Genomic DNA, 25349 nt, shown 5'->3' with positions numbered 1-25349 from the left:
GAGCAGAAACCAGGTGGCGTCTAAACTACAGTGCAGATGCGGTCAGCAAGATGTTATCTGAGACGTTTTAAGATGGCATTTGAACCAGCAGTGAGGGAGATGGGCTCTATATAAATGCAAGGTATTATTATTAAATTAAAGCTTTGAAGTAAAGGTGACCACATGTCGTATCACCTAGAAATATCAGATTGTTTCCTATTTCCACGGAGGCGTCAGTGCAGCCTGTGGGCACTTCTACACGGCACGACCGCTCGCTCCGGTCGCGGCTTGCGCTGATAGTCCCGGCTTTATGGTAGCCGGGACGTCACGGGATCTGACGTCACTGCCAGAGGCTCGCGGGAGGAGGAAGCCGTTTCCATGGTGAGGGAACATGGCGTCTGTCGGTGAGTGAAGAACTGACCGTCTGTGTGAAGCGTGAAATACCCCTGTCGAGCTGTCGGTACAGGTAAACCCTGGCTGGACCGGGTGAGAGGGTTGAACCGGCTGGGCGGTCCGGATTTCCGTTTAGGCTCTGTTTCTGCACTTCAATTTGCCATGGAGCTGAAGTGCCTGAACGAACAGTCCGGCGAACAGCGTGGTGAAGCGCAGTAAAGTGTGGTAAAGTACAGTAAGGCACAGTGAGGGGTGGTACAGCGCAGTAAAGTGTGGTAAAGTACAGTAAGGCACAGTGAGGGGTGGTACAGCGCAGTAAAGTGTGGTAAAGTACAGTAAGGCACAGTGAGGGGTGTTACAGCGCAGTAAAGTGTGGTAAAGTACAGTAAAGCACAGTAAGGTTGTCAAAGCGTGGTAAAGTACAGTAAATAATAATAATAATAATAATAATAATTGCTTACACTTATATAGCGCTTTTCTGGACACTCCACTCAAAGTGCTTTACAGGTAATGGGGATCCCCTCCACCACCACCAATGTGCAGCATCCACCAGCGAGGGGTGTTACAGCGCAGTAAACTGTGGTAAACTACAGTAAAGCACAGTGAGGGGCAGAGCGGTGGCTCTGTGGCTCAGGATCTCTGCCTGTGGCTGGAAGGTTGCAAGTTCAAATCCCGTGGCCGGCAGAGGAATCCTACTCCGTTGGGCCCCTGAGCAAGACCCTGAACCCCAACTGCTCCAGGGGTGCTGTATAAATGGCTGACCCTGCGCTCTGACCCCCAGCTTCTCTCCCTGTCTGTGTGTCTCATGGAGAGCAAGCTGGGGTCTGTGAAAAGATGAATTCCTAATGCAAGAAATTGTATAGGGCTGATAAAGAAACTTTAACATTATCATTATTACATTATTATCAGTGCAGTAAACTGTGGTAAAGCACAGTGTTGGTATGTTGGTATTGTGTTGTGGTGTACACAATAACTCCTTATAACCATAACCAGCCTTCTGTCTTCTTACAGGTAAGAGGGAGGACACTGTATCCTGCTGGTGTCTCTGGGATAGAGGGAGGAGAGGGAATGGGAGAGGAGGGAGGAGAGAGATGGGAGAGGAGGGAGGAGAGAGATGGGAGAGGAGGGACAGAGGGAGGAGTGAGATGAGAGAGGGGAGGAGAGAGATGGGAGAGGAGGGAGGAGAGAGATGAGTGAGGAGAAGTACAGGGAGGAGAGAGATGGGAGAGGAGGAGTACAGGGAGGAGAGAGATGGGAGAGGAGGAGTACAGGGAGGAGAGAGATGGGTGAGGAGGGGGGAGAGAGATGGGAGAGGAGGAGTACAGGGAGGAGAGAGATGGGAGAGGAGGGACAGAGGGAGGAGTGAGATGAGAGAGAGGGGAGGAGAGAGATGAGAGAGATGGGAGAGGAGTACAGGGAGGAGAGAGATGGGAGAGGAGGGAGAGAGATGGGGGAGGAGGAGTACAGGGAGGAGAGAGATGGGTGAGGAGGGAGAGAGATGGGTGAGGAGGAGTACAGGGAGGAGAGAGATGGGAGAGGAGGAGTACAGGGAGGAGAGAGATGGGAGAGGAGGGAGGAGAGAGATGGGAGAGGAGGAGTACAGGGAGGAGAGAGATGGGTGAGGAGGGAGAGAGATGGGAGAGGAGGAGTACAGGGAGGAGAGAGATGGGAGAGGAGGAGTACAGGGAGGAGAGAGATGTGAAGGAAAGATCAGGATAGAGGAAGGACAGGAAGGGAGCAGAGCTGGGAGGTGAGGGCGTTAGGAAGTTGGGCGGAGGAATAGGCGCAGGGTGTCAGGGTGTCCGAGTCAGCATCAGCTCCTTGACCTTGCCTGCAGCTGCCCTCTGCTCCACTGCAGGTCCTGCTGTACCTCAATGGCTGGTACTTTGCTGTCTTCTTCATTGCTGAAATTCTCATGTTCGTGTACAAAGGTTAGTGCCCTCTAACCCTGAGCCTTAATTAAAACACACTCATGTCGAACAACATGATGAACGTGAATTTGAATATCTCCTGTTGTTTTGATCCCTCAATAAACAGTAACCCCTCTCTCTCTAGGGTGTTATATACACTAACCCCTCTCTCTCTCAGGGTGTTATATACACTAACCCCCCTCTCTCTCTCAGGGTGTTATATACACTAACCCCCCTCTCTCTCTAGGGTGTTATATACACTAACCCCCCCCTCTCTCTCAGGGTGTTATATACACTAACCCCCCTCTCTCTCTCTAGGGTGTTATATACACTAACCCCCCCCTCTCTCTCAGGGTGTTATATACACTAACCCCCCTCTCTCTCTCTAGGGTGTTATATACACTAACCCCCCTCTCTCTCTCTAGGGTATTATATACACTAACCCCCCTCTCTCTCTAGGGTGTTATATACACTAACCCCCCTCTCTCTCAGGGTGTTATATACAGTAACCCCTCTCTCTCTGTAAGGGTTTTATATACAATCAATTCAATTCAGTTCAAGGTGCTTTATTAGCATGACCGATGGGTACAATCAGTGTTGCCAAAGCAAATGAAAGTAATGATATTTACATTAAACAAAACAAAAAAAAAAGGGTTCTGTAGCATTCCAGTTGATGCTGTGTTTGTGTGTGTGTGTCCCAGTGTGTGAGATATTGCTGTTTGATCTGTGCTGTGATGTGGTTGAGTCTGAGTTGTGGTGCTCTAGCAGTGCTGTCCTGAGGCTGGTTAGTGTCGGTGTGGCTCAGGTCAGTGAGCCTCAGGACCAGCTGGCTCAGGGGGCTCTGTTTTGGGCTCAGCTCTTGGCTCAGCAGGGCTTTGTGGTGGTAGGAATTTTGGTCGCTGTTCTTTAGGTGTAGCCAATAATTTAATACTCTCTTCTGTATGTTTATCAATAGTGGGTACTGGCCTAATTCAGCCCTGCACCTGTTGTTAGGTGTTTTTCTCTGCACATGGAGGATATACACTAACCCCTCTCTCTCTCTCAGGGTGTAATATACACTAACCCCTCTCTCTCTCTCAGGGTGTAATATACACTAACCCCTCTCTCTCTCTCAGGGTGTAATATACACTAACCCCTCTCTCTCTTAGGGTGTATATACACTAACCCCTCTCTCTCTCTCAGGGTGTAATATACACTAACCCCTCTCTCTCTCAGGGTGTTATATACACTAACCCCTCTCTCTCTCTCAGGGTGTTATATACACTAACCCCTCTCTCTCTCTCAGGGTGTAATATACACTAACCCCTCTCTCTCTTAGGGTGTATATACACTAACCCCTCTCTCTCTCTCAGGGTGTAATATACACTAACCCCTCTCTCTCTCAGGGTGTTATATACACTAACCCCTCTCTCTCTCTCAGGGTGTTATATATATTAACCCCCCTCTCTCTGTGCAGGAGTCCTGTTGCCCTATCCCCCTGCAAACTTGACCCTTGACCTGGTGCTGTTGTTCCTGTTCCTGGGACTGGAGATCTTGCGCCTCTTCTACGGTCAGGAGCACAGTCTACGTGTGTGTGTGAGAGTGTGTGTGTGTGTCCTGTGTGTGTCTGACCCTCATGTTGTGTGTCCTGTGTGTGTCTGACCCTCACGCTGTGTGTCCTGTGTGTTTGTGTCTGACCCTCACGCTGTGTGTCCTGTGTGTTTGTGTCTGACCCTCACGCTGTGTGTCCTGTGTGTGTGTGTCTGAATTTCACCCTGTGTGTCCTGTTTGTGTGTGTCTGACCCACATGCTGTGTGTGTGTCTGAATTTCACGCTGTCCTGCGTGTGTGTCTGACCCTCACGCTGTGGGTGTGTCTGACCCTCACGCTGCCTTTCCTGTGTGAGTGTCTGTCCCTCACTCTGCGTGTCCTGTGTGTGTGTCTGACCCTCACGCTGTGTGTGTGTGTGTGTGTGTGTGTGTGTGTGTATCTGACCCTTATGCTTTGTGTGTCTGACCTTCACGCTGTATGTCCTTGTGTGTGTGTCTGACCCTCAGGCTGTGTGCTGTGTGTGCTGTGTCCTCAGGCTGTGTGTCCTGTGTCCTCAGGCTGTGTGCTGTGTGTCCTGTGTCCTCAGGCTCAAAGGGGAACCTGTGTCAGCACTCGCTAACGCTGGGGCTCAGTGTGGGGCTGCTGGTTCCCTGCGCTGTTCTCTCTGTCTACTTCCTGCTGCTGCAGACCTTTGTGCTGCGTCTGGAGCTGCTGCTCAACGCCGTCCTGCTGGTCTTCTACTGCCTGGAGCTGCTACTGGGCCTGGTCACCCTGACTGCCCTGTCCAGGTACTGACCCCTGAGACACGGTCACCCTGACTGCCCTGTCCAGGCACTGACCCACTGAGACACGGTCACCCTGACTGCCCTGTCCAGGTACTGACCCCTGAGACACGGTCACCCTGACTGCCCTGTCCAGGTACTGACCCCAGAGACACGGTCACCCTGACAGCCCTGTCCGGGCACTGACCCCTGAGACACGGTCACCCTGACAGCCCTGTCCGGGCACTGACCCCTGAGACACGGTCACCCTGACAGCCCTGTCCGGGTACTGACCCCTGAGACACGGTCACCCTGACTGCCCTGTCCGGGTACTGACCCCTGAGACACGGTCACTCTGGGACACTTTCTCTGCCCATCTTGCAGGTCCAGTCATGTGTATTAGAGGCGTCTCAGTAACAGACTCTGAGCTGCACGGGGACAGCAGTCGGATCCCGAGACGGAGGAGTCGAGTTCTGACGCTGCAGCAGGGCCGTGTTCCCGAAGACAGGCCCGTGTGCGGTTCCGAGCCGCGGCGGGGCCGTGTTCCAGAAGACAGGCCCGTGTGCGGTTCCGAGCCGCGGCGGGGCGGTGTTCCTGATTCGGGCCCGAGTGTGCGGTTCCGAGCCGTGTGTACTGTGTGATTATACCTGTATATATTCACACCTGTTATCATCTTGTCAGACTGTAACAATGTCAACTTTGGAGTAAAGAGGCTTTACAGCGGCCGACCACTGAGTCTGTTCCTGCCCGAGAGCCGACATTTACTAGGCTGTGGTCCAGGGGTCACGGTCACCCTGACTGCCCTGTCCAGGCACTGACCCACTGAGACACGGTCACTCTGACTGCCCTGTCCAGGTACTGACCCACTGAGACACGGTCACTCTGACTGCCCTGTCCAGGTACTGACCCCTGAGACACGGTCACTCTGACTGCCCTGTCCAGGTACTGACCCCTGAGACACGGTCTCCCTGACTGCCCTGTCCGGGTACTGACCCCTGAGACACGGTCACCCTGACTGCCCTGTCCAGGCACTGACCCACTGAGACACGGTCTCTCTGACTGCCCTGTCCAGGCACTGACCCCTGAGACACGGTCACCCTGACAGCCCTGTCCGGGTACTGACCCCTGAGACACGGTCACTCTGACTGCTCTGTCCTCAACTGTATTGCAGGTCAGTGCAGTAACTGCATCAGCTCACCTGAGCAGCAGGAGGTTAATTCAGTCACTGGATCAGCTCACCTGTGTAGGTGTGATTATTTTAGTAAGTGGATCAGCTCACCTGAGCAGCAGGAGGTTAATTCAGTCACTGGATCAGCTCACCTGTGTAGGTGTGATTATTTTAGTAAGTGGATCAGCTCACCTGAGCAGCAGGAGGTTAATTCAGTCACTGGATCAGCTCACCTGTGTAGGTGTGATTATTTTAGCAAGTGGATCAGCTCACCCGTGCAGCAGGAGGTTAATTCAGTCACTGGATCAGCTCACCTGTGTAGGTGTGATTATTTTAGCAAGTGGATCAGCTCACCCGTGCAGCAGGAGGTTAATTCAGTCACTGGATCAGCTCACCTGTGTAGGTGTGATTATTTTAGCAAGTGGATCAGCTCACCCGTGCAGCAGGAGGTTAATTCAGTCACTGGATCAGCTCACCTGTGTAGGTGTGATTATTTTAGCAAGTGGATCAGCTCACCCGAGCAGCAGGAGGTTAATTCAGTCACTGGATCAGCTCACCTGTGTAGGTGTGATTATTTTAGTAAGTGGATCAGCTCACCTGAGCAGCAGGAGGTTAATTCAGTCACTGGATCAGCTCACCTGTGTAGGTGTGATTATTTTAGCAAGTGGATCAGCTCACCTGAGCAGCAGGAGGTTAATTCAGTCACTGGATCAGCTCAGCTGTGTAGGTGTGATTATTTTAGCAAGTGGATCAGCTCACCTGAGCAGCAGGAGGTTAATTCAGTCACTGGATCAGCTCAGCTGTGTAGGTGTGATTATTTTAGCAAGTGGATCAGCTCACCTGAGCAGCAGGAGGTTAATTCAGTCACTGGATCAGCTCAGCTGTGTAGGTGTGATTATTTTAGCAAGTGGATCAGCTCACCCGTGCAGCAGGAGGTTAATTCAGTCACTGGATCAGCTCACCTGTGTAGGTGTGATTATTTTAGCAAGTGGATCAGCTCACCCGTGCAGCAGGAGGTTAATTCAGTCACTGGATCAGCTCACCTGTGTAGGTGTGATTATTTTAGCAAGTGGATCAGCTCACCCGAGCAGCAGGAGGTTAATTCAGTCACTGGATCAGCTCACCTGTGTAGGTGTGATTATTTTAGCAAGTGGATCAGCTCACCCGAGCAGCAGGAGGTTAATTCAGTCACTGGATCAGCTCACCTGTGTAGGTGTGATTATTTTAGCAAGTGGATCAGCTCACCCGAGCAGCAGGAGGTTAATTCAGTCACTGGATCAGCTCACCTGTGTAGGTGTGATTATTTTAGTAAGTGGATCAGCTCACCCGAGCAGCAGGAGGTTAATTCAGTCACTGGATCAGCTCACCTGTGTAGGTGTGATTATTTTAGTAAGTGGATCAGCTCACCTGAGCAGCAGGAGGTTAATTCAGTCACTGGATCAGCTCACCTGTGTAGGTGTGATTATTTTAGCAAGTGGATCAGCTCACCTGAGCAGCAGGAGGTTAATTCAGTCACTGGATCAGCTCAGCTGTGTAGGTGTGATTATTTTAGCAAGTGGATCAGCTCACCTGAGCAGCAGGAGGTTAATTCAGTCACTGGATCAGCTCACCTGTGTAGGTGTGATTATTTTAGCAAGTGGATCAGCTCACCCGTGCAGCAGGAGGTTAATTCAGTCACTGGATCAGCTCACCTGTGTAGGTGTGATTATTTTAGCAAGTGGATCAGCTCACCCGAGCAGCAGGAGGTTAATTCAGTCACTGGATCAGCTCACCTGTGTAGGTGTGATTATTTTAGTAAGTGGATCAGCTCACCTGAGCAGCAGGAGGTTAATTCAGTCACTGGATCAGCTCACCTGTGTAGGTGTGATTATTTTAGTAAGTGGATCAGCTCACCTGAGCAGCAGGAGGTTAATTCAGTCACTGGATCAGCTCACCTGTGTAGGTGTGATTATTTTAGCAAGTGGATCAGCTCACCCGTGCAGCAGGAGGTTAATTCAGTCACTGGATCAGCTCAGCTGTGTAGGTGTGATTATTTTAGCAAGTGGATCAGCTCACCCGTGCAGCAGGAGGTTAATTCAGTCACTGGATCAGCTCACCTGTGTAGGTGTGATTATTTTAGCAAGTGGATCAGCTCACCCGAGCAGCAGGAGGTTAATTCAGTCACTGGATCAGCTCACCTGTGTAGGTGTGATTATTTTAGTAAGTGGATCAGCTCACCCGTGCAGCAGGAGGTTAATTCAGTCACTGGATCAGCTCACCTGTGTAGGTGTGATTATTTTAGCAAGTGGATCAGCTCACCCGTGCAGCAGGAGGTTAATTCAGTCACTGGATCAGCTCACCTGTGTAGGTGTGATTATTTTAGCAAGTGGATCAGCTCACCCGTGCAGCAGGAGGTTAATTCAGTCACTGAGCCGCAGGTGGTTGTGTTAATCAGTGGATCACTGCTGCACACTGCAGTCACCCTGAGCACAGCCCCCAGCTCTCGGCCACTGAGACACAAGGACCACAACTCTAAAAACATCTGACGTCTTTTATTGTCTCCAACAGTGAATGCTTCTCCTTCAGAGGAAATCTCTTTATTTCTCTACTTTTTCTTTATTTTTTTTATTTTGTTACAAAAAAACAAAAAAAGGACACAAACACAGAGAAACCTCTCAAAAACGAAGGGGTGGAGGGGAGGGGCCCAGGCGGCCCGGCCTGTCCCCACCCACAAATTAAAATGAAAATAAAAAACGCGCGAGCGCACACGGCAGCCGCGGACTGCCCGCGGGTGCCCCGCGCCGGGCAGAGGGGGGCAGGGGGAGAGACGGGGCCCGCTCGGACAGCGCAGGGGCAGATAGCGTGGCTCTGTTTGTGAACAGCGAGGGGCAGCGAGAGAGGCAGAGGGCGTGAGAGGGATCTGGGGCAAACAGAGAGTGGGAGGTGGACTCCCAGAATTCCCAGGGCTGAGCAGCAGCTTTCTGGAAGGAGGCCCTGTGACCCAGAGCAAGGTGCACCCCCACAGTCTCTCCTCCGTCTCCTCGCGCGGCGGGGGCTGGAATGTCCTGGAGAGAGGAGGGGGCAGAGGGGTTAGACACCACCGTGGGGTGAGACAGGGCTGCAGCCTGAGCCCAACACTGTTCAATATCTATATCAATGAATTAGCAGGAATGTTGGAGCAGTCTGCAGCTCCTGGTCTCACACTACTTGACACAGAAATCAAGTTCCTGCTCTACGCAGATGACCTGGCCCTGCTGTCGCCCACAGAACAGGGGCTGCAGCAGAACCTGGCACTGCTGGAGCAGTACTGTCAGACCTGGGCACTGCCAGTCAATCTGGACAAGACCAGAGTTATGGTTTTCCAGAAGAAAGCCAGACCTCAGGGAAACAGGTACAAATTCACACTCAACAACAACACATTGGAGCACACATCCAGCTACACATATCTCGGTCTCACCATCAGCTCTTCTGGGAGTTTTGACCTGGCAGTGAAGGCACTGAGAGAGAAGGCACTCAGGGCTTTCTACACAATAAGAAGGAGGCTCTTCAACATCAACCCACCAACAAGAATCTGGCTCCAAATATTTGAAAGTGTAATCCAACCCATTGCCCTGTACGGCAGTGAAGTGTGGGGTCCCCTCACAGACCAGGATTACACTCAATGGGACAAACACCCCACAGAAACTGTATGATTGTATGATTATGCACATGGAGGGTGTTTCTACAGATCTCCATGCACAACAGGTGCAGGGCTGAATTACGCCAGTACCCACTTTTGATAATCATACAGAAGAGAGTATTTAAGTTTTTGGTACACCTAAAGAACAGTGACCAAAATTCCTACCACCACAAAGCCCTGCTGAGCCCAGAGCTGAGCCCAAAACAGAGCCCCCTGAGCCAGCTGGTCCTGAGGCTCACTGACCTGAGCCACACCAACACTAACCAGCATCAGGACAGCACTGCTAGAGCACCACAACTCAGACTCAACCACATCACAGCACAGATCAAACAGCAATATCTCACACACTGGGACACACACATAAACACAACATAAACTGGAATGCTACAGAACCCTAAACAGACAATACACACTAGCCGAATATTTGACCAAGATAAGAAACAGCAAAAAGAAACAGACCCTGACAAGTACAGGCTCAGTGACCACAGCCTGGCCATAGAAACTGGGCGACACAGGCAGACCTGGCTGCCCAGAGAGGACAGGCTGTGCTCCCACTGCCAGCGGGGAGAAATAGAGACAGAGGTGCACTTCCTACTGCACTATGACAGATACTCTGGGATTAGAGAAACAGTCTTCCTTAAACTCAGAAATCTAATCCCAGAGTTCCCACACCTGCCAGAATCACAACGGGTCCCAATCCTACTGGGAGAGGGAGGAGGGAACTCAATTGAACTGGCAGCCCAGTATGTGATCTCCTGTCACAGCCTGAGGAACAGTGAGTCTGTCTTCCAATAATGCTCCATCTGTCTACAGTATATATAAATATTTTATGATATGTCTTTGTTGTAAATGTCTGTAATATGTCTGTAGATTTTATTTTACTTTTATGTTTTGTTTCATGTTAATTTTATTATTTTTATTTGCTTTGGCAACACTGATTGTACCCATCGGTCATGCTAATGAAGCACCTTGAGCTGAGCTGAACTGATAGGTAGGCAGGCTCACCGGTCCTAGCGATGTCTGTCCCTGTGCTCGCGGTGTCTCTCCCTCTCGCCACTGAGAGATCGCTCCCGGTGGCGCCGTGAGCCCCCGTCCCAGGGCTGGCTGTGGGACCCCTCCCTCTCGCGCTCCCGGTCCCGGTCCCGATCCCTCTCGCGATCCCGGTCCCGGTCCCTCTCGCGATCCCGGTCCCGGTCCCTCTCGCGATCCCGGTCCCGAGAGCGGTGTCGTTTCCTGAGGGGGGGAGGAGACAGGTGGACCCATGACTGCGGGGTCAACACACCCTGGTCAACCCTCTCACCCTCTCACTCCTGTGCTCCTGAGTCACACTGTCTCACCCTCTCACTCCTGTGCTCCTGAGTCACACTGTCTCACCCTCTCACTCCTGTGCTCCTGAGTCACACTGTCTCACCCTCTCACTCCTGTGCTCCTGAGTCACACTGTCTCACCCTCTCACTCCTGTGCTCCTGAGTCACACTGTCTCACTCCTGTACTCGAGTCACACTGTCTCACTCCTGTACTCCTGAGTCACACTGTCTCACTCCTGTACTCCTGAGTCACACTGTCTCACCCTCTCACTCCTGTGCTCCTGAGTCACACTGTTTCACCCTCTCAGTCCTGTGCTCCTGAGTCACACTGTCTGACTCCTGTACTCCTGAGTCACACTGTTTCACCCTCTCACTCCTGTGCTCCTGAGTCACACTGTCTCACCCTCTCACTCCTGTGCTCCTGAGTCACACTGTCTCACCCTCTCACTCCTGTGCTCCTGAGTCACACTGTCTCACCCTCTCACTCCTGTGCTCCTGAGTCACACTGTCTCACTCCTGTACTCGAGTCACACTGTCTCACTCCTGTACTCCTGAGTCACACTGTCTCACTCCTGTACTCCTGAGTCACACTGTCTCACCCTCTCACTCCTGTGCTCCTGAGTCACACTGTTTCACCCTCTCAGTCCTGTGCTCCTGAGTCACACTGTCTGACTCCTGTACTCCTGAGTCACACTGTTTCACCCTCTCAGTCCTGTGCTCCTGAGTCACACTGTTTCACCCTCTCAGTCCTATGCTCCTGAGTCACACTGTCTCACCCTCTCAGTCCTGTGCTCCTGAGTCACACTGTCTCACTCCTGTGCTCCTGAGTCACACTGTCTCACCCTCTCACTCCTGTGCTCCTGAGTCACACTGTCTCACCCTCTCACTCCTGTACTCCTGAGTCACACTGTCTCACTCCTGTACTCCTGAGTCACACTGTCTCACCCTCTCACTCCTGTACTCCTGAGTCACACTACCTCACTCCTGTACTCCTGAGTCACACTGTCTCACCCTCTCACTCCTGTGCTCTTGAGTCACACTGTCTCACCCTCTCAGTCCTGTGCTCCTGAGTCACACTGTCTCACTCCTGTACTCCTGAGTCACACTGTCTCACCCTCTCACTCCTGTGCTCCTGAGTCACACTGTCTCACTCCTGTACTCCTGAGTCACACTTTCTCACCCTCTCACTCCTGTGCTCTTGAGTCACACTGTCTCACCCTCTCACTACGGTGCTCCTGAGTCACACTGTCTCACCCTCTCAGTCCTGTGCTCTTGAGTCACACTGTCTCACCCTCTCACTCCTGTACTCCTGAGCCACAGTGTCTCACTCTCTCTCTCTGGAGTGACGCTGTCTCACCGTGAGCCGTAGGACCGGGTCTCGATGGAGTACAGACAGTCCTTCAGCGAGGTCACCAGCGCCCGACAGCGCTCATCGCTGCACACGCGCGACTGCTTGATTACCGCGATCGCCGTCAGCAGCGTCTCTATGGCAACGGGGAAGTCACCTGGGACAGGGCAGGGTGGTTAGTGTCCAGAGCCTGGTATAGTGCCCAGTCTTAGGTGCAGTGTCCAGTGTCCAGTCTCAGTCCTGTGCGTTGTGTCCAGTCTCAGTCCAATGCAGTGTACAGCGTAGTGTCCAGTCTCAGTCCAGTGTCCAGTCTCAGTCCTGTACAGTTTCCAGTGTCCAGTCTCAGTCCTGTGTGGTGTTCAGTGTCCAGTCTTAGTCCTGTGCGGTGTCCAGTGTCCAGTCTCAGTCCTGTGCGTTGTGTCCAGTCTCAGTCCAATGCAGTGTACAGCGTACAGTGTCCAGTCTCAGTCCAGTGTCCAGTCTCAGTCCTGTACAGTTTCCAGTGTCCAGTCTCAGTCCTGTGTGGTGTTCAGTGTCCAGTCTTAGTCCTGTGCGGTGTCCAGTGTCCAGTCTCAGTCCTGTGTGGGGTCCAGTGTCCAGTCTTAGTCCTGTGCAGTGTCCAGTCTCAGTCCAGTGGAATGTCCAGTGTCCAGTCTCAGTCCAATGGAGTGTACAGCGTACAGTGTCCAGTCTCAGTCCTGTGCAGTTTCCAGTGTCCAGTCTCAGTCCTGTGTGGTGTCCAGTCTCAGTACTATGCGGTGTCCAGTGTCCAGTCTCAGTCCAATGTGGTTTCCAGTCTCAGTCCTGTGAAGTGCCCAGTCTCAGTCCTGTGCAGTGTCCAGTGTCAAGTCTCAGTCCAATGTGGTGTCCAGTGTCCAGTCTCAGTCCAGTGCGGTGTCCAGTCTCAGTCCAGTGTCCAGTCTCAGTCCTGTACAGTTTCCAGTGTCCAGTCTCAGTCCTGTGCGGTGTCCAGTGTCCAGTCTCAGTCCTGTGCGGTGTCCAGTCTCAGTCCTGTGTGGGGTCCAGTGTCCAGTATCCAGTCTCAGTCCAGTGTGGGGTCCAGTCTCAGTCCAGTGTGGGGTCCAGTGTCAGTCCAGTGTCCAGTCTAATTCCTGTGCGGTGTCCAGTCTCAGTCCGGTGTGGGGTCCAGTCTCAGTCCGGTGTGGGGTCCAGTCTCAGTCCGGTGTGGGGTCCAGTCTCAGTCCGGTGTGGGGTCCAGTGTCCAGTCTCAGTCCAGTGTGGGGTCCAGTCCAGTCCAGTGTCCAGTCCTCTCACCGGAGCTGGCGCCGGACACAGCCTTGGCCATGGCGCTGCTGGCGATCGCTCGGTTCCTGTTCAAGAGCTCCTCGACCTCCGTGTCTGTCAGGGGGGCTGTGGGGGCGTCCCCCTCCCTGCAGAGACAGCAGGACACAGTGGACATGACCTCGTGCAGGATGACCGAGCCACACAAGAGCACAAGCGACCCAAAGACCACCCCCTCTCACCCCCCAACCCAGACCCACCCCCTCCCCCTAATCTGTGTCTCTCACGCTCACCTGTGTGCGTGTGTGTGTGCGTGTGTGTCACACCTGTGTGCTTGTTTCACACTCACCTGTGTGTGTGTGTGTGCGTGTGTGTCACACCTGTGTGTGTGCTTGTTTCACACTCACCTGTGTGTGTGTCACACCTGTGTGTGTGCTTGTTTCACACTCACCTGTGTGTGTGTCACACCTGTGTGTGTGCTTGTTTCACACTCACCTGTGTGTGCGTGTGTGTGTCACACTCACCTGTGTGTGTGCTTGTTTCACACTCACCTGTGTGTGTGTGTGTGCGTGTGTCACACTCACCTCTGTGTGTGTGCGTGTGTCACACTCACCTCTGTGTGTGTGCGTGTGTCACACTCACCTCTGTGTGTGTGCGTGTGTCACACTCACCTCTGTGTGTGTGCGTGTGTCACACTCACCTGTGTGTGCTTGTTTCACACTCACCTGTGTGTGTGCTTGTTTCACACTCACCTGTGTGTGTGCTTGTTTCACACTCACCTGTGTGTGTGCTTGTTTCACACTCACCTGTGTGTGTGCTTGTTTCACACCTGTGTGTGTGCTTGTTTCACACTCACCTGTGTGTGTGTGCGCGTGTGTGTCACACTCACCTGTGTGTGTGTGTGCTTGTTTCACACTCACCTGTGTGTGTGTGCACGTGTGTGTCACACTCACCTGTGTGTGTGTGCACGTGTGTGTCACACTCACCTGTGTGTGTGTGTGCTTGTTTCACACTCACCTGTGTGTGTGTGCGTGTGTGTCACACTCACCTGTGTGTGTGCGTGTGTGTGTCACACTCACCTGTGTGTGTGCGTGTGTGTGTCACACTCACCTGTGTGTGTGTGCGCGTGTGTGTCACACTCACCTGTGTGTGTGCTTGTTTCACACTCACCTGTGTGTGTGTGCACGTGTGTGTCACACTCACCTGTGTGTGTGTGCACGTGTGTGTCACACTCACCTGTGTGTGTGTGTGCACGTGTGTGTCACACTCACCTGTGTGTGTGCGCGTGTGTGTCACACTCACCTGTGTGTGTGCGCGTGTGTGTCACACTCACCTGTGTGTGTGCGTGTGTGTGTCACACTCACCTGTGTGTGTGTGCGCGTGTGTGTCACACTCACCTGTGTGTGTGTGCGCGTGTGTGTCACACTCACCTGTGTGTGTGTGCGCGTGTGTGTCACACTCACCTGTGTCTGGTATAGGCTGTGTTGCTGTGCGCTGGTTGGCTGTAGCCGTCAGGTGTGGGCGGGAAGAAGGCAGGGTTGAGGTGCATGGTGGGCGCAGCCTGGCTGGGCAGGTGAGGAGGGGGAGGGTGGTACAGGTGAGGGAGGGGTGGCATGGGCGGGGGAGGGGGGGGCAGGCCGGGTGGGGGGTGGAAGGGGCGGGGCAGGTCTCCCGCAAAGGGAGGGGGGCGGCTGTAGAACGGCGGGGGGAGAGAGGAGGGCTTGTCTGAGGGGGGGTGGGGGTGGGGATGGGGGGGTGGGTGGGGGTGATGGTCAGGGGACGAGCCAGGGGGGCGGGAGTCTCCAAAATCCAGAGAATCCCGAGGCTGAGAGCGCTGAGGGACGCCTGAGACACAGAGAGCAGAGAGCAGGTCAGCCAGACCACAGCCCGGGGCAGCAGGTCAGCCAGACCACAGCCCAGGGCAGCAGGTCAGCCAGACCACAGCCCGGGGCAGCAGGTCAGTCCAGCAGGTCAGCCAGACCACAGCCCGGGGCAGCAGGTCAGTCCAGCAGGTCAGCCAGACCACAACCCAGGGGCAGCAGGTCAGTCCAGCAGGTCAGTCAGACCACAGCCCGGGGCAGCACGTCTGTCAGACCACAGCCCGGGACAGCAGGTCAGTCCAGCAGGTCAGCCAGACCACAGCCCGGGGCAGCAGGTCAGTCCAGCAGGTCAGCCAGACCACAACCCAGGGGCAGCAGTTCAGTCAGACCACAGCCTGGGGCAGCAGGTCAGTCCAGCAGGTCAGCCAGACCACAGCCCGGGGCAGCAGGTCAGTCCAGCAGGTCAGCCAGACCACAGCCCGGGGCAGCAGGTCAGCCAGACCACAGCCCGGGGGCAGCAGGTCAGCCAGACCACAGCCCGGGGGCAGCAGGTCAGCCAGACCACAGCCCGGGGCAGCAGGTCAGTCCAGCAGGTCAGCCAGACCACAGCCCGGGGCAGCAGGTCAGTCCAGCAGGTCAGCCAGACCACAACCCAGGGGCAGCAGGTCAGTCCAGCAGGTCAGTCAGACCACAGCCTGGGGCAGCAGGTCAGTCCAGCAGGTCAGCCAGACCACAGCCCGGGGCAGCAGGTCAGTCCAGCAGGTCAGCCAGACCACAGCCCAGGGCAGCAGGTCAGTCCAGCAGGTCAGCCAGACCACAGCCTGGGGCAGCAGGTCAGTCCAGCAGGTCAGCCAGACCACAGCCCGGGGGCAGCAGGTCAGTCAGACCACAGCCCGGGGGCAGCAGGTCAGTCCAGCAGGTCAGCCAGACCACAGCCCGGGGCAGCAGGTCAGTCCAGCAGGTCAGCCAGACCACAACCCAGGGGCAGCAGTTCAGTCAGACCACAGCCCGGGGGCAGCAGGTAAGCCAGACCACAGCCCGGGGCAGCAGGTCAGCCAGACCACAGCCCGGGGCAGCAGGTCAGTCCAGCAGGTCAGCCAGACCACAGCCCGGGGCAGCAGGTCAGTCCAGCAGGTCAGCCAGACCACAACCCAGGGGCAGCAGTTCAGTCCAGCAGGTCAGCCAGACCACAGCCCGGGGGCAGCAGGTCAGTCAGACCACAGCCCGGGAGTAGCAGGTCAGTCCAGCAAGGTCCAGCAAGCGGGTCAGTCAGACCACGGTCAGCGGGCCAGCGGGCCAGGCGGTCACTCACGTCTCTTGGCCTGCGTCTCGAACAGAGAGAAGTTCTGCCTCGTGGCGAAGCGGCAGTCCACTCGCTCGCCGTTCACCTCGCACTGAGGCAGGGACTCCAGCAGCCTCTGGAGCGAGCTCTCCGACGACACCACCATCTCCGCATAGCTGCAGGGACAGGGGGCAGAGTGAGGGGGGGCAGAGTGAGGGGGGGCAGAGTGAGGGGGGGCAGAGGGGTGAGGGAGGGGAGGGCAGAGGGGTGAGCGAGGGGGCAGAGTGAGGGGGGGCAGAGGGGTGAGGGAGGGGCAGAGTGAGGGGGGGCAGAGTGAGGGGGGGCAGAGTGAGGGGGGGCAGAGGGGTGAGGGAGGGGCAGAGTGAGGGGGGGCAGAGGGGTGAGGGAGGGGGCAGAGTGAGGGGGCAGAGTGAGGGGGGGCAGAGGGGTGAGGGGGGGCAGAGTGAGGGGGGGCAGAGTGAGGGGGGGCAGAGTGAGGGGGGGCAGAGGGGTGAGGGAGGGGAGGGCAGAGGGGTGAGCGAGGGGGCAGAGTGAGGGGGGGCAGAGGGGTGAGGGAGGGGGCAGAGTGAGGGGGGGCAGAGGGGTGAGGGGGGGCAGAGTGAGGGGGGGGCAGAGGGGTGAGGGAGGGGGCAGAGTGAGGGGGGGCAGAGGGGGGGGGGAGGGGGCAGAGTGAGGGGGCAGAGGGGTGAGGGAGGGGGCAGAGTGAGGGGGGGCAGAGGGGGGGGGGAGGGGGCAGAGTGAGGGGGCAGAGGGGTGAGCGAGGAGGCAGAGTGAGGGGGCAGAGGGGTGAGGGAGGGGGCAGAGTGAGGGGGCAGAGGGGTGAGCGAGGGGGCAGAGTGAGGGAGGGGCAGAGTGGGGGGGGGCAGAGGGGTGAGGGAGGGGGCAGAGTGAGGGGGGGCAGAGGGGTGAGGGAGGGGGCAGAGGGCAGAGTGAGGGGGCAGAGGGGTGAGCGAGGGGGCAGAGTGAGGGAGGGGGCAGAGTGAGGGGGGGCAGAGGGGTGAGGGGGGGCAGAGTGAGGTGGGGGGCAGAGTGAGGGAGGGGGCAGAGTGAGGGGGCAGAGTGGTGAGGGAGGGGCAGAGTGAGGGGGCAGAGGGGTGAGCGAGGGGGCAGAGTGAGGGGGCAGAGGGGTGAGGGAGGGGCAGAGTGGGGGGGGGCAGAGGGGTGAGGGAGGGGGCAGAGTGAGGGGGCAGAGGGGTGAGCGAGGGGGCAGAGTGAGGGGGCAGAGGGGTGAGGGAGGGGGCAGAGTGAGGGGGGGCAGAGGGGTGAGGGAGGGGCAGAGTGAGGGGGGGCAGAGGGGTGAGCGAGGGGGCAGAGGGCAGAGTGAGGGGGCAGAGGGGTGAGCGAGGGGGCAGAGGGGTGAGCGAGGGGGCAGAGTGAGGGAGGGGGCAGAGTGAGGGGGCAGAGGGGTGAGGGAGGGGCAGAGTGAGGGGGCAGAGGGGTGAGCGAGGGGGCAGAGTGAGGGGGGGCAGAGGGGTGAGGGAGGGGGGCGAGGGGTGAGGGAGGGGCAGAGTGAGGGGGGGCAGAGGGGTGAGGGAGGGGCAGAGTGAGGGGGGGCAGAGTGAGGGGGGGCAGAGGGGTGAGGGAGGGGCAGAGTGAGGGGGGGCAGAGGGGTGAGGGAGGGGGCAGAGTGAGGGGGCAGAGTGAGGGAGGGGGCAGAGTGAGGGGGCAGAGTGAGGGAGGGGGCAGAGTGAGGGGGCAGAGTGAGGGGGGGCAGAGGGGTGAGGGAGGGGCAGAGTGAGGGGGGGCAGAGCGGTGAGGGAGGGGCAGAGTGAGGGGGCAGAGGGGTGAGCGAGGGGGCAGAGTGAGGGGGCAGAGGGGTGAGGGAGGGGCAGAGTGAGGGGGCAGAGGGGTGAGCGAGGGGGCAGAGTGAGGGGGGGCAGAGGGGTGAGGGAGGGGGCAGAGTGAGGGGGCAGAGTGAGGGAGGGGGCAGAGTGAGGGGGCAGAGGGGTGAGCGAGGAGGCAGAGTGAGGGGGGGCAGAGGGGTGAGGGAGGGGGCAGAGTGAGGGGGCAGAGGGGTGAGGGAGGGGGGCGAGGGGTGAGGGAGGGGGCAGAGTGAGGGGGGGCAGAGGGGTGAGGGAGGGGCAGAGTGAGGGGGGGCAGAGGGGTGAGGGAGGGGGCAGAGTGAGGGGGCAGAGTGAGGGAGGGGGCAGAGTGAGGGGGCAGAGGGGTGAGGGAGGGGGCAGAGTGAGGGGGCAGAGGGGTGAGCGAGGAGGCAGAGTGAGGGGGGGCAGAGTGAGGGGGGGCAGAGTGAGGGGGGGCAGAGTGAGGGGGCAGAGGGGTGAGGGAGGGGGCAGAGTGAGGGGGCAGAGGGGTGAGGGAGGGGGGCGAGGGGTGAGGGAGGGGGCAGAGTGAGGGGGGGCAGAGGGGTGAGCGAGGAGGCAGAGTGAGGGGGCAGAGGGGTGAGCGAGGGGGCAGAGTGAGGGGGCAGAGGGGTGAGGGAGGGGCAGAGTGAGGGGGCAGAGGGGTGAGCGAGGGGGCAGAGTGAGGGGGGGCAGAGGGGTGAGGGAGGGGGCAGAGTGAGGGGGCAGAGTGAGGGAGGGGGCAGAGTGAGGGGGCAGAGGGGTGAGGGAGGGGGCAGAGTGAGGGGGGGCAGAGCGGTGAGGGAGGGGCAGAGTGAGGGGGCAGAGGGGTGAGGGAGGGGGCAGAGTGAGGGGGCAGAGGGGTGAGGGAGGGGGGCGAGGGGTGAGGGAGGGGGCAGAGTGAGGGGGGGCAGAGGGGTGAGGGAGGGGCAGAGTGAGGGGGCAGAGGGGTGAGGGGGGGCAGAGTGAGGGGGCAGAGGGGTGAGCGAGGAGGCAGAGTGAGGGGGCAGAGGGGTGAGCGAGGGGGCAGAGTGAGGGGGGGCAGAGGGGTGAGGGAGGGGGGCGAGGGGTGAGCGAGGAGGCAGAGTGAGGGGGCAGAGTGAGGGGGCAGAGGGGTGAGGGAGGGGGCAGAGTGAGGGGGGGCAGAGGGGTGAGGGAGGGGCAGAGTGAGGGGGCAGAGGGGTGAGCGAGGGGGCAGAGTGAGGGGGCAGAGGGGTGAGGGAGGGGGCAGAGTGAGGGGGCAGAGGGGTGAGGGAGGGGGCAGAGTGAGGGGGCAGAGCGGTGAGGGAGGGGCAGAGTGAGGGGGCAGAGGGGTGAGGGAGGGGCAGAGGGGTGAGGAGGGGCAGAGTGAGGGGGCAGAGGGGTGAGCGAGGGGGGCGAGAGGACATGTGTTAGGGGACGCAGGCAGGGCGGAAGGCAGACTCACCCTTTGGACTGGCCGTTGGCCCGGTTCTCGGCGAACTTGATCTCCTGGATGTCCTTCACTCCGATCGCCAGGGCAGCGTCCATCAGGTCCCGGTCAGTGGTCCACTGAGTGACAGAGAGGCAGTGTTGGTGCGGGTTACAGCGCAGGCTGGGGCAGCAGGGGCAGCAGGGCGCGGCTCTTACCCAGGAGAAGTTGCCCACGTACACGGCCAGCCTCTTGCTCCGCCCCCCGCTGTACGTGTACAGGATCGCCGGCTTGTTCTCCGCCTTCGGGGGCGGGCCCTTACCAGGGGGAGGGGCCTCCCCCTCTCCCAGTGGCCTATCACGGGCCACTGTGCCAGTCAGCACGTCGTCATAGAGATCAGATGGCTCCTCCCTCCCTGTAAACTCCACCTCCTGGGAGACACAGACAAGGACGAGGGGGATGAAGGCAGAGAAAGATGGAGGAGAAAGAAGGAGCAATTTAGAGTCCCAGACTGCGAGTTAGATTATAATTACAACCAAGCAGTGTCTCAGACTGCTCTGTCAGTGTCAGTGGAGTCTGATTATAATCCCAGTTAATAACTAATCCAGCTCACAGTCCAGTCAGTCCAGTCCAGTCTGGAGAGTCTCAGACTGCTCTGTCAGTGTCAGTATGAGTCTGATTATAATCCCAGTTTATAACTAATCCAGCTCACAGTCCAGTCACTCCAGCCTGGAGAGTCTCAGACTGCTCTGTCAGTGTCAGTGTGAGTCTGATTATAACCCCAGTTAATAACTAATCCAGCTCACAGTCCAGTCAGACCAGCCTAGCTCTGTCAGTGTCAGTGGAGTCTGATTATAATCCCAGTTAATAACTAATCCAGCTCACAGTCCAGTTAGTCCAGCCTGGAGAGTGTCAGACTGCTCTGTCAGTGTCAGTGTGAGTCTGATTATAATCCCAGTTTATAACTAATCCAGCTCACAGTACAGTCAGTCCAGTCCAGCCTGGAGAGTCTCAGACTGCTCTGTCAGTGTCAGTGTGAGTCTGATTATAATCCCAGTTTATAACTAATCCAGCTCACAGTCCAGTCAGTCCAGTCCAGCCTGGAGAGTCTCAGACTGCTCTGTCAGTGTCAGTGGAGTCTGATTATAATCCCAGTTAATAACTAATCCAGTTCACACTCCAGTCAGTCCAGCCTGGAGAGTGTCAGACTGCTCTGTCAGTGTCAGTGGAGTCTGATTATAATCCCAGTTAATAACTAATCCAGCTCACAGTCCAGTCAGTCCAGCCTGGAGAGTGTCAGACTGCTCTGTCAGTGTCAGTGGAGTCTGATTATAATCCCAGTTAATAACTAATCCAGCTCACAGTCCAGTCAGTCCAGTCCAGTCTGGAGAGTCTCAGACTGCTCTGTCAGTGTCAGTATGAGTCTGATTATAATCCCAGTTTATAACTAATCCAGCTCACAGTCCAGTCACTCCAGCCTGGAGAGTCTCAGACTGCTCTGTCAGTGTCAGTGTGAGTCTGATTATAACCCCAGTTAATAACTAATCCAGCTCACAGTCCAGTCAGACCAGCCTAGCTCTGTCAGTGTCAGTGGAGTCTGATTATAATCCCAGTTAATAACTAATCCAGCTCACAGTCCAGTTAGTCCAGCCTGGAGAGTCTCAGACTGCTCTGTCAGTGTCAGTGCGAGTCTGATTATAATCCCAGTTTATAACTAATCCAGCTCACAGTACAGTCAGTCCAGTCCAGCCTGGAGAGTCTCAGACTGCTCTGTCAGTGTCAGTGTGAGTCTGATTATAATCCCAGTTTATAACTAATCCAGCTCACAGTCCAGTCAGTCCAGTCCAGCCTGGAGAGTCTCAGACTGCTCTGTCAGTGTCAGTGGAGTCTGATTATAATCCCAGTTAATAACTAATCCAGTTCACACTCCAGTCAGTCCAGCCTGGAGAGTGTCAGACTGCTCTGTCAGTGTCAGTGGAGTCTGATTATAATCCCAGTTAATAACTAATCCAGCTCACAGTCCAGTCAGTCCAGCCTGGAGAGTGTCAGACTGCTCTGTCAGTGTCAGTGGAGTCTGATTATAATCCCAGTTAATAACTAATCCAGCTCACAGTCCAGTCAGACACCCATTGCATAGCAGTCTGATCAACTCCAGGTGGATCAGATGGAGATAAATCAGCCACCTCCAGGAGGTTAAGATTTCGGGCTGTGTTTGAACTATAAGGACTGGATCCCACTGCTGTGCACTGGAGTCTCACAGCCCAGACTGGATCACAGAGCTGTGCACTGGAGTGTCAGATCCCAGACTGGACCACACTGCTGAGCACAGGAGTGTCAGATCCCAGACTGGATCACAGCGCTGTGCACAGGAGTCCAACAGCCCGGACTGGATCACATTGCTGTGCACCGGAGTGTCAGATCCCAAACTGGATCACACTGCTGTGCGCCGGGAGTCTCACAACCTGGACTGGATCACAGAGCTGTGCACTGAGTCTCACAGCCCAGACTGGATCACACTGCTGTGCACTGGAGTGTCAGATCCCAAACTGGATCACACTGCTGTGCACTGGAGCGTCAGATTCCAGATTGGATCACACTGCTGTGCACTGGAGTGTCAGATCCCAGACTGGATCACACTGCTGTGCACTGGAGTGTCAGATCCCAGACTGGATCACACTGCTGTGCACTGCAGTGTCAGATCCCGGACTGGATCACAGAGCTGTGTACTACAGTGTCACATCCCGGACTGCATTACACTGCTGTGCACTGGAGTGTCAGATTCCAGATTGGATCACACTGCTGTGCACTGGAGCGTCAGATCCCAGACTGGAGCACACTGCTGTGCACTGGAGTCTCAGATCCCAGACTGGATCACAGCACTGTGCACGGGAGTCCGACAGCCCAGACTGGATCACACTGCTGTGCGCCAGGAATCTCACAGCCCAGACTGGATCACACTGCTGTGCGCTGGGAGTCTCACAGCCCAGACTGGATCACACTGCTGTGCGCTGGGAGTCTCACAGCCCAGACTGGATCACACCTCTGTACACTGGAGTCTCACAGCCCAGACTGGATCACACCACTGTGCACTGGAGTCTCACAGCCTGGACTGGATCACAATGCTGTGCACTGGAGTGTCAGATCCCAGACTGGACCACACCAGTTTGCACTGGTGTCCAACAGCCCGGACTGGATCACACCAGTGTGCACTGGAGTCTCACAGCCTGGACTGGATCACACCAGTGTGCACTGCAGTCTCACAGCCTGGACTGGATCACACTGGTGTGCACCGGGAGTATCACAGCCCGGACTGGATCACACCGCTGTTTACTAGATTGTCAGATCCCGGACTGGAGCACAGCGCTGAGCACTGGAGTGTCAGATCCCAGACTGGATCACAGCGCTGTGCACTGGAGTGTCAGATCCCGGACTGGATCACACTGCTGTGCACTGGAGTTTCAGATCCCAGACTGGATCACAGCACTGTGCACTGTAGTGTCAGATTCCAGACTGGATCACACTGCTGTGCACTGGAGCGTCAGATCCCGGACTGGATCACACTGCTGTGCACTGGAGCGTCAGATCTGGGACTGGATCACACTGCTGTGCACTGGAGCGTCAGATCCCAGACTGGATCAAAGCGCTGTGCACTGGAGTCTCACAACCCAGACTGGGTCACAGAGCTGTGCACTGGAGTCTCACAGCCCAGACTGGGTCACAGAACTGTGCACTGAAGTCTCACAGCCCGGACTGGATCACACCACTGTGCACTGGAGTCCGACAGCCCGGACTGGATCACACTGCTGTGCACCGGGAGTCTCACAGCCCGGACTGGATCACAGCACTGTACACTGGAGTCTCACAGCCCAGACTGGATCACACCACTGTGCACTGGAGTGTCAGATCCCAGACTGGATAACAGTGCTGCGCACCGGAGTCCGACAGCCCAGACTGGATCACAGTGCTGTGTACTGGAGTGTCAGATCCCAGACTGGATCACACCAGTGTGCACTGGTGTCCGACAGCCCGGACTGGATCACACCACTGTGCACTGGTATCTCACAGCCCGGACTGGATCACACTACTGTGCGCTGGGAGTCTCACAGCCCGGACTGGATCACACCACTGTGCACTGGAGTCTCACAGCCTGGACTGGATCACAATGCTGTGCACTGGAGTGTCAGATCCCAGACTGGAGCACAGCGCTGTGCACAAGAGTGTCAGATCCTGGACTAGATCACAGCGTTGTGCACTAGAGTGTCAGATCCTAGACTAGATCACAGCATTGTGCACTAGAGTGTCACATCCCGGACTGGATCACAGAGCTGTGTACTACAGTGTCACATCCTGGACTGGATCACAGCACTGTGCACTAGAGTGTCACATCCCGGACTGGATCACAGAGCTGTGTACTACAGTGTCACATCCCGGACTGGATCACAGCACTGTGCACTGGAGTGTCAGATCCCAGACTGGATCACAGCACTGTGCACTAGAGTGTCAGATCCCGGACTGGATCACACTGCTGTGCACTGGAGTGTCAGATCCCAGACTGGATCACAGCAATGTGCACTGGAATGTCAGATCCCGGACTGGATCACACTGCTGTGCACTGGAGTGTAAGATCCCGGACTGGAGCACAGCGCTGAGCACTGGAGTGTCAGATCCCAGACTGGATCACAGCGCTGTGCACTAGAGTGTCAGATCCCAGTCTGGATCACAGCGCTGTGCACTAGAGTGTCAGATCCCGGACTAGATCACAGCATTGTGCACTAGAGTGTCAGATCCTGGACTGGATCACACTGCTGTGCACTGGAGTGTCAGATCCCGGACTGGATCACACTGCTGTGCACTGGAGTGTCAGATCCCAAACTGTATCACAGCGCTGTGCGCCGAGAATCTCACAGCCCGGATTGGATCACAACGTTGTGCACTGGGAGTATCACAGCCCGGACTGGATCACAACGCTGTGCACTGGGAGTATCACAGCCCGGACTGGATTACACTGCTGTGCACTGGAGTGTCAGATCCCGGACTGGATCACAGCGCTGTGCACTGGAGTGTCAGATCCCGGACTGGATCACAGCGCTGTGCACTGGGAGTCTGGTTTAGTTCCCTGCAGTTTCCACGTTCCGCGTCTCCCTACGGCTCTCGCCCCTCACCTCTGCGCTGTTCTGGTTGAACTCATCCTCGGAGTAGATGTCGATCAGCTCCGCTCCCTCGGTCGCCATCCTCGGCCTTGATATCTCGGCGCGGCGCTGCCCCCGCAGGCTCGCCGCCTGTGAGCTCCTGTCCGCACTCGCCGCCGGCTGGTCAGCTGCTGGCGCCGCGTGTGTTACCACTATGGCCGACCGGCTGCGTGGGTCACCCTTCTGCACCCACAAAAACACTAGAATGTGTCACGATACTGTTTCTTCTACAGTCGGCTCTGCACTATTCCTCGCTTTTTCTAAGACAGATGCCGCCGCCGCTAGGTTCTCCCTATATTTCAACCTCTCCCTCCTTCCTCACTCCTCTCCCGCATACACAGGCAGACCCGGAAGCACCTCCAGCTGGTGGCAGCGTTTTGGACGCTCCGGAGAGAAACGCCACCCTCCGCCATAGAGGTTCCGACGTCTGAAGGCGTCTGACGAAGATGATGAGAGTCCGAAGGATCGCAGCTCAGCTCAGCACCTTGTCTGAAAGGCGCGCACAAGCACAAGGACTCAGCGCTTGCATACTAACGAACATTTTTTCCATGTT

The 25349-nt window shown here is 56.5% G+C and overlaps 2 protein-coding genes across 2 annotated transcripts; one reads left to right on the top strand and one right to left on the bottom strand.

The window, feature by feature from the left end:
- Positions 1-260: 260 nt before the first annotated feature.
- tmem216 (transmembrane protein 216) lies at positions 261-5297 on the top strand. Its single transcript, XM_088611011.1, has 6 exons — positions 261-383; positions 1384-1400; positions 2210-2303; positions 3739-3831; positions 4398-4599; positions 4957-5297. Exons 1-6 carry the CDS (start codon positions 371-373, stop codon positions 4973-4975), a joined length of 438 nt encoding a protein of 145 aa, XP_088467137.1. The 5' UTR covers positions 261-370; the 3' UTR covers positions 4976-5297.
- A 2959-nt stretch (positions 5298-8256) lies between these two features.
- Positions 8257-25182, bottom strand: LOC148645826 (cleavage and polyadenylation specificity factor subunit 7-like). The gene is made up of 9 exons (XM_088611310.1): positions 24770-25182; positions 19826-20038; positions 19644-19747; positions 16428-16573; positions 14759-15140; positions 13329-13444; positions 12063-12210; positions 10404-10631; positions 8257-8784 (listed from the first exon to the last, which is right to left on the bottom strand). The coding sequence occupies exons 1-8, from the start codon at positions 24836-24838 to the stop codon at positions 10409-10411; spliced, it is 1401 nt and encodes a 466-aa protein (XP_088467436.1). The 5' UTR covers positions 24839-25182; the 3' UTR covers positions 8257-8784; positions 10404-10408.
- Between the last annotated feature and the right edge of the window lie 167 nt (positions 25183-25349).

Source organism: Lepisosteus platostomus, chromosome 18 (assembly GCF_059453375.1).
Source record: "Lepisosteus platostomus isolate fLepPlt1 chromosome 18, fLepPlt1.hap1, whole genome shotgun sequence".
Taxonomy (NCBI): domain Eukaryota; kingdom Metazoa; phylum Chordata; class Actinopteri; order Semionotiformes; family Lepisosteidae; genus Lepisosteus; species Lepisosteus platostomus.
This window is presented reverse-complemented; position numbering and strand designations above follow the sequence as displayed.

Bases quoted from the DNA above. Each gene is read 5' to 3' on its own strand.
- tmem216 (XM_088611011.1), top strand. The intron at 2,304-3,738 runs GTTAGTGCCCTC...CTCTCTGTGCAG, and splicing joins TCTCATGTTCGTGTACAAAG to GAGTCCTGTTGCCCTATCCC. The intron at 3,832-4,397 runs GTCAGGAGCACA...CTGTGTCCTCAG, and splicing joins GATCTTGCGCCTCTTCTACG to GCTCAAAGGGGAACCTGTGT.
- LOC148645826 (XM_088611310.1), bottom strand. From the start codon at position 24,838: ATGGCGACCGAGGGAGCGGAGCTGATCGACATCTACTCCGAGGATGAG. The intron at 20,039-24,769 runs GTGAGGGGCGAG...TGTGTCTCCCAG, and splicing joins TCAACCAGAACAGCGCAGAG to GAGGTGGAGTTTACAGGGAG. The intron at 19,748-19,825 runs GTAAGAGCCGCG...TCTGTCACTCAG, and splicing joins ACGTGGGCAACTTCTCCTGG to TGGACCACTGACCGGGACCT.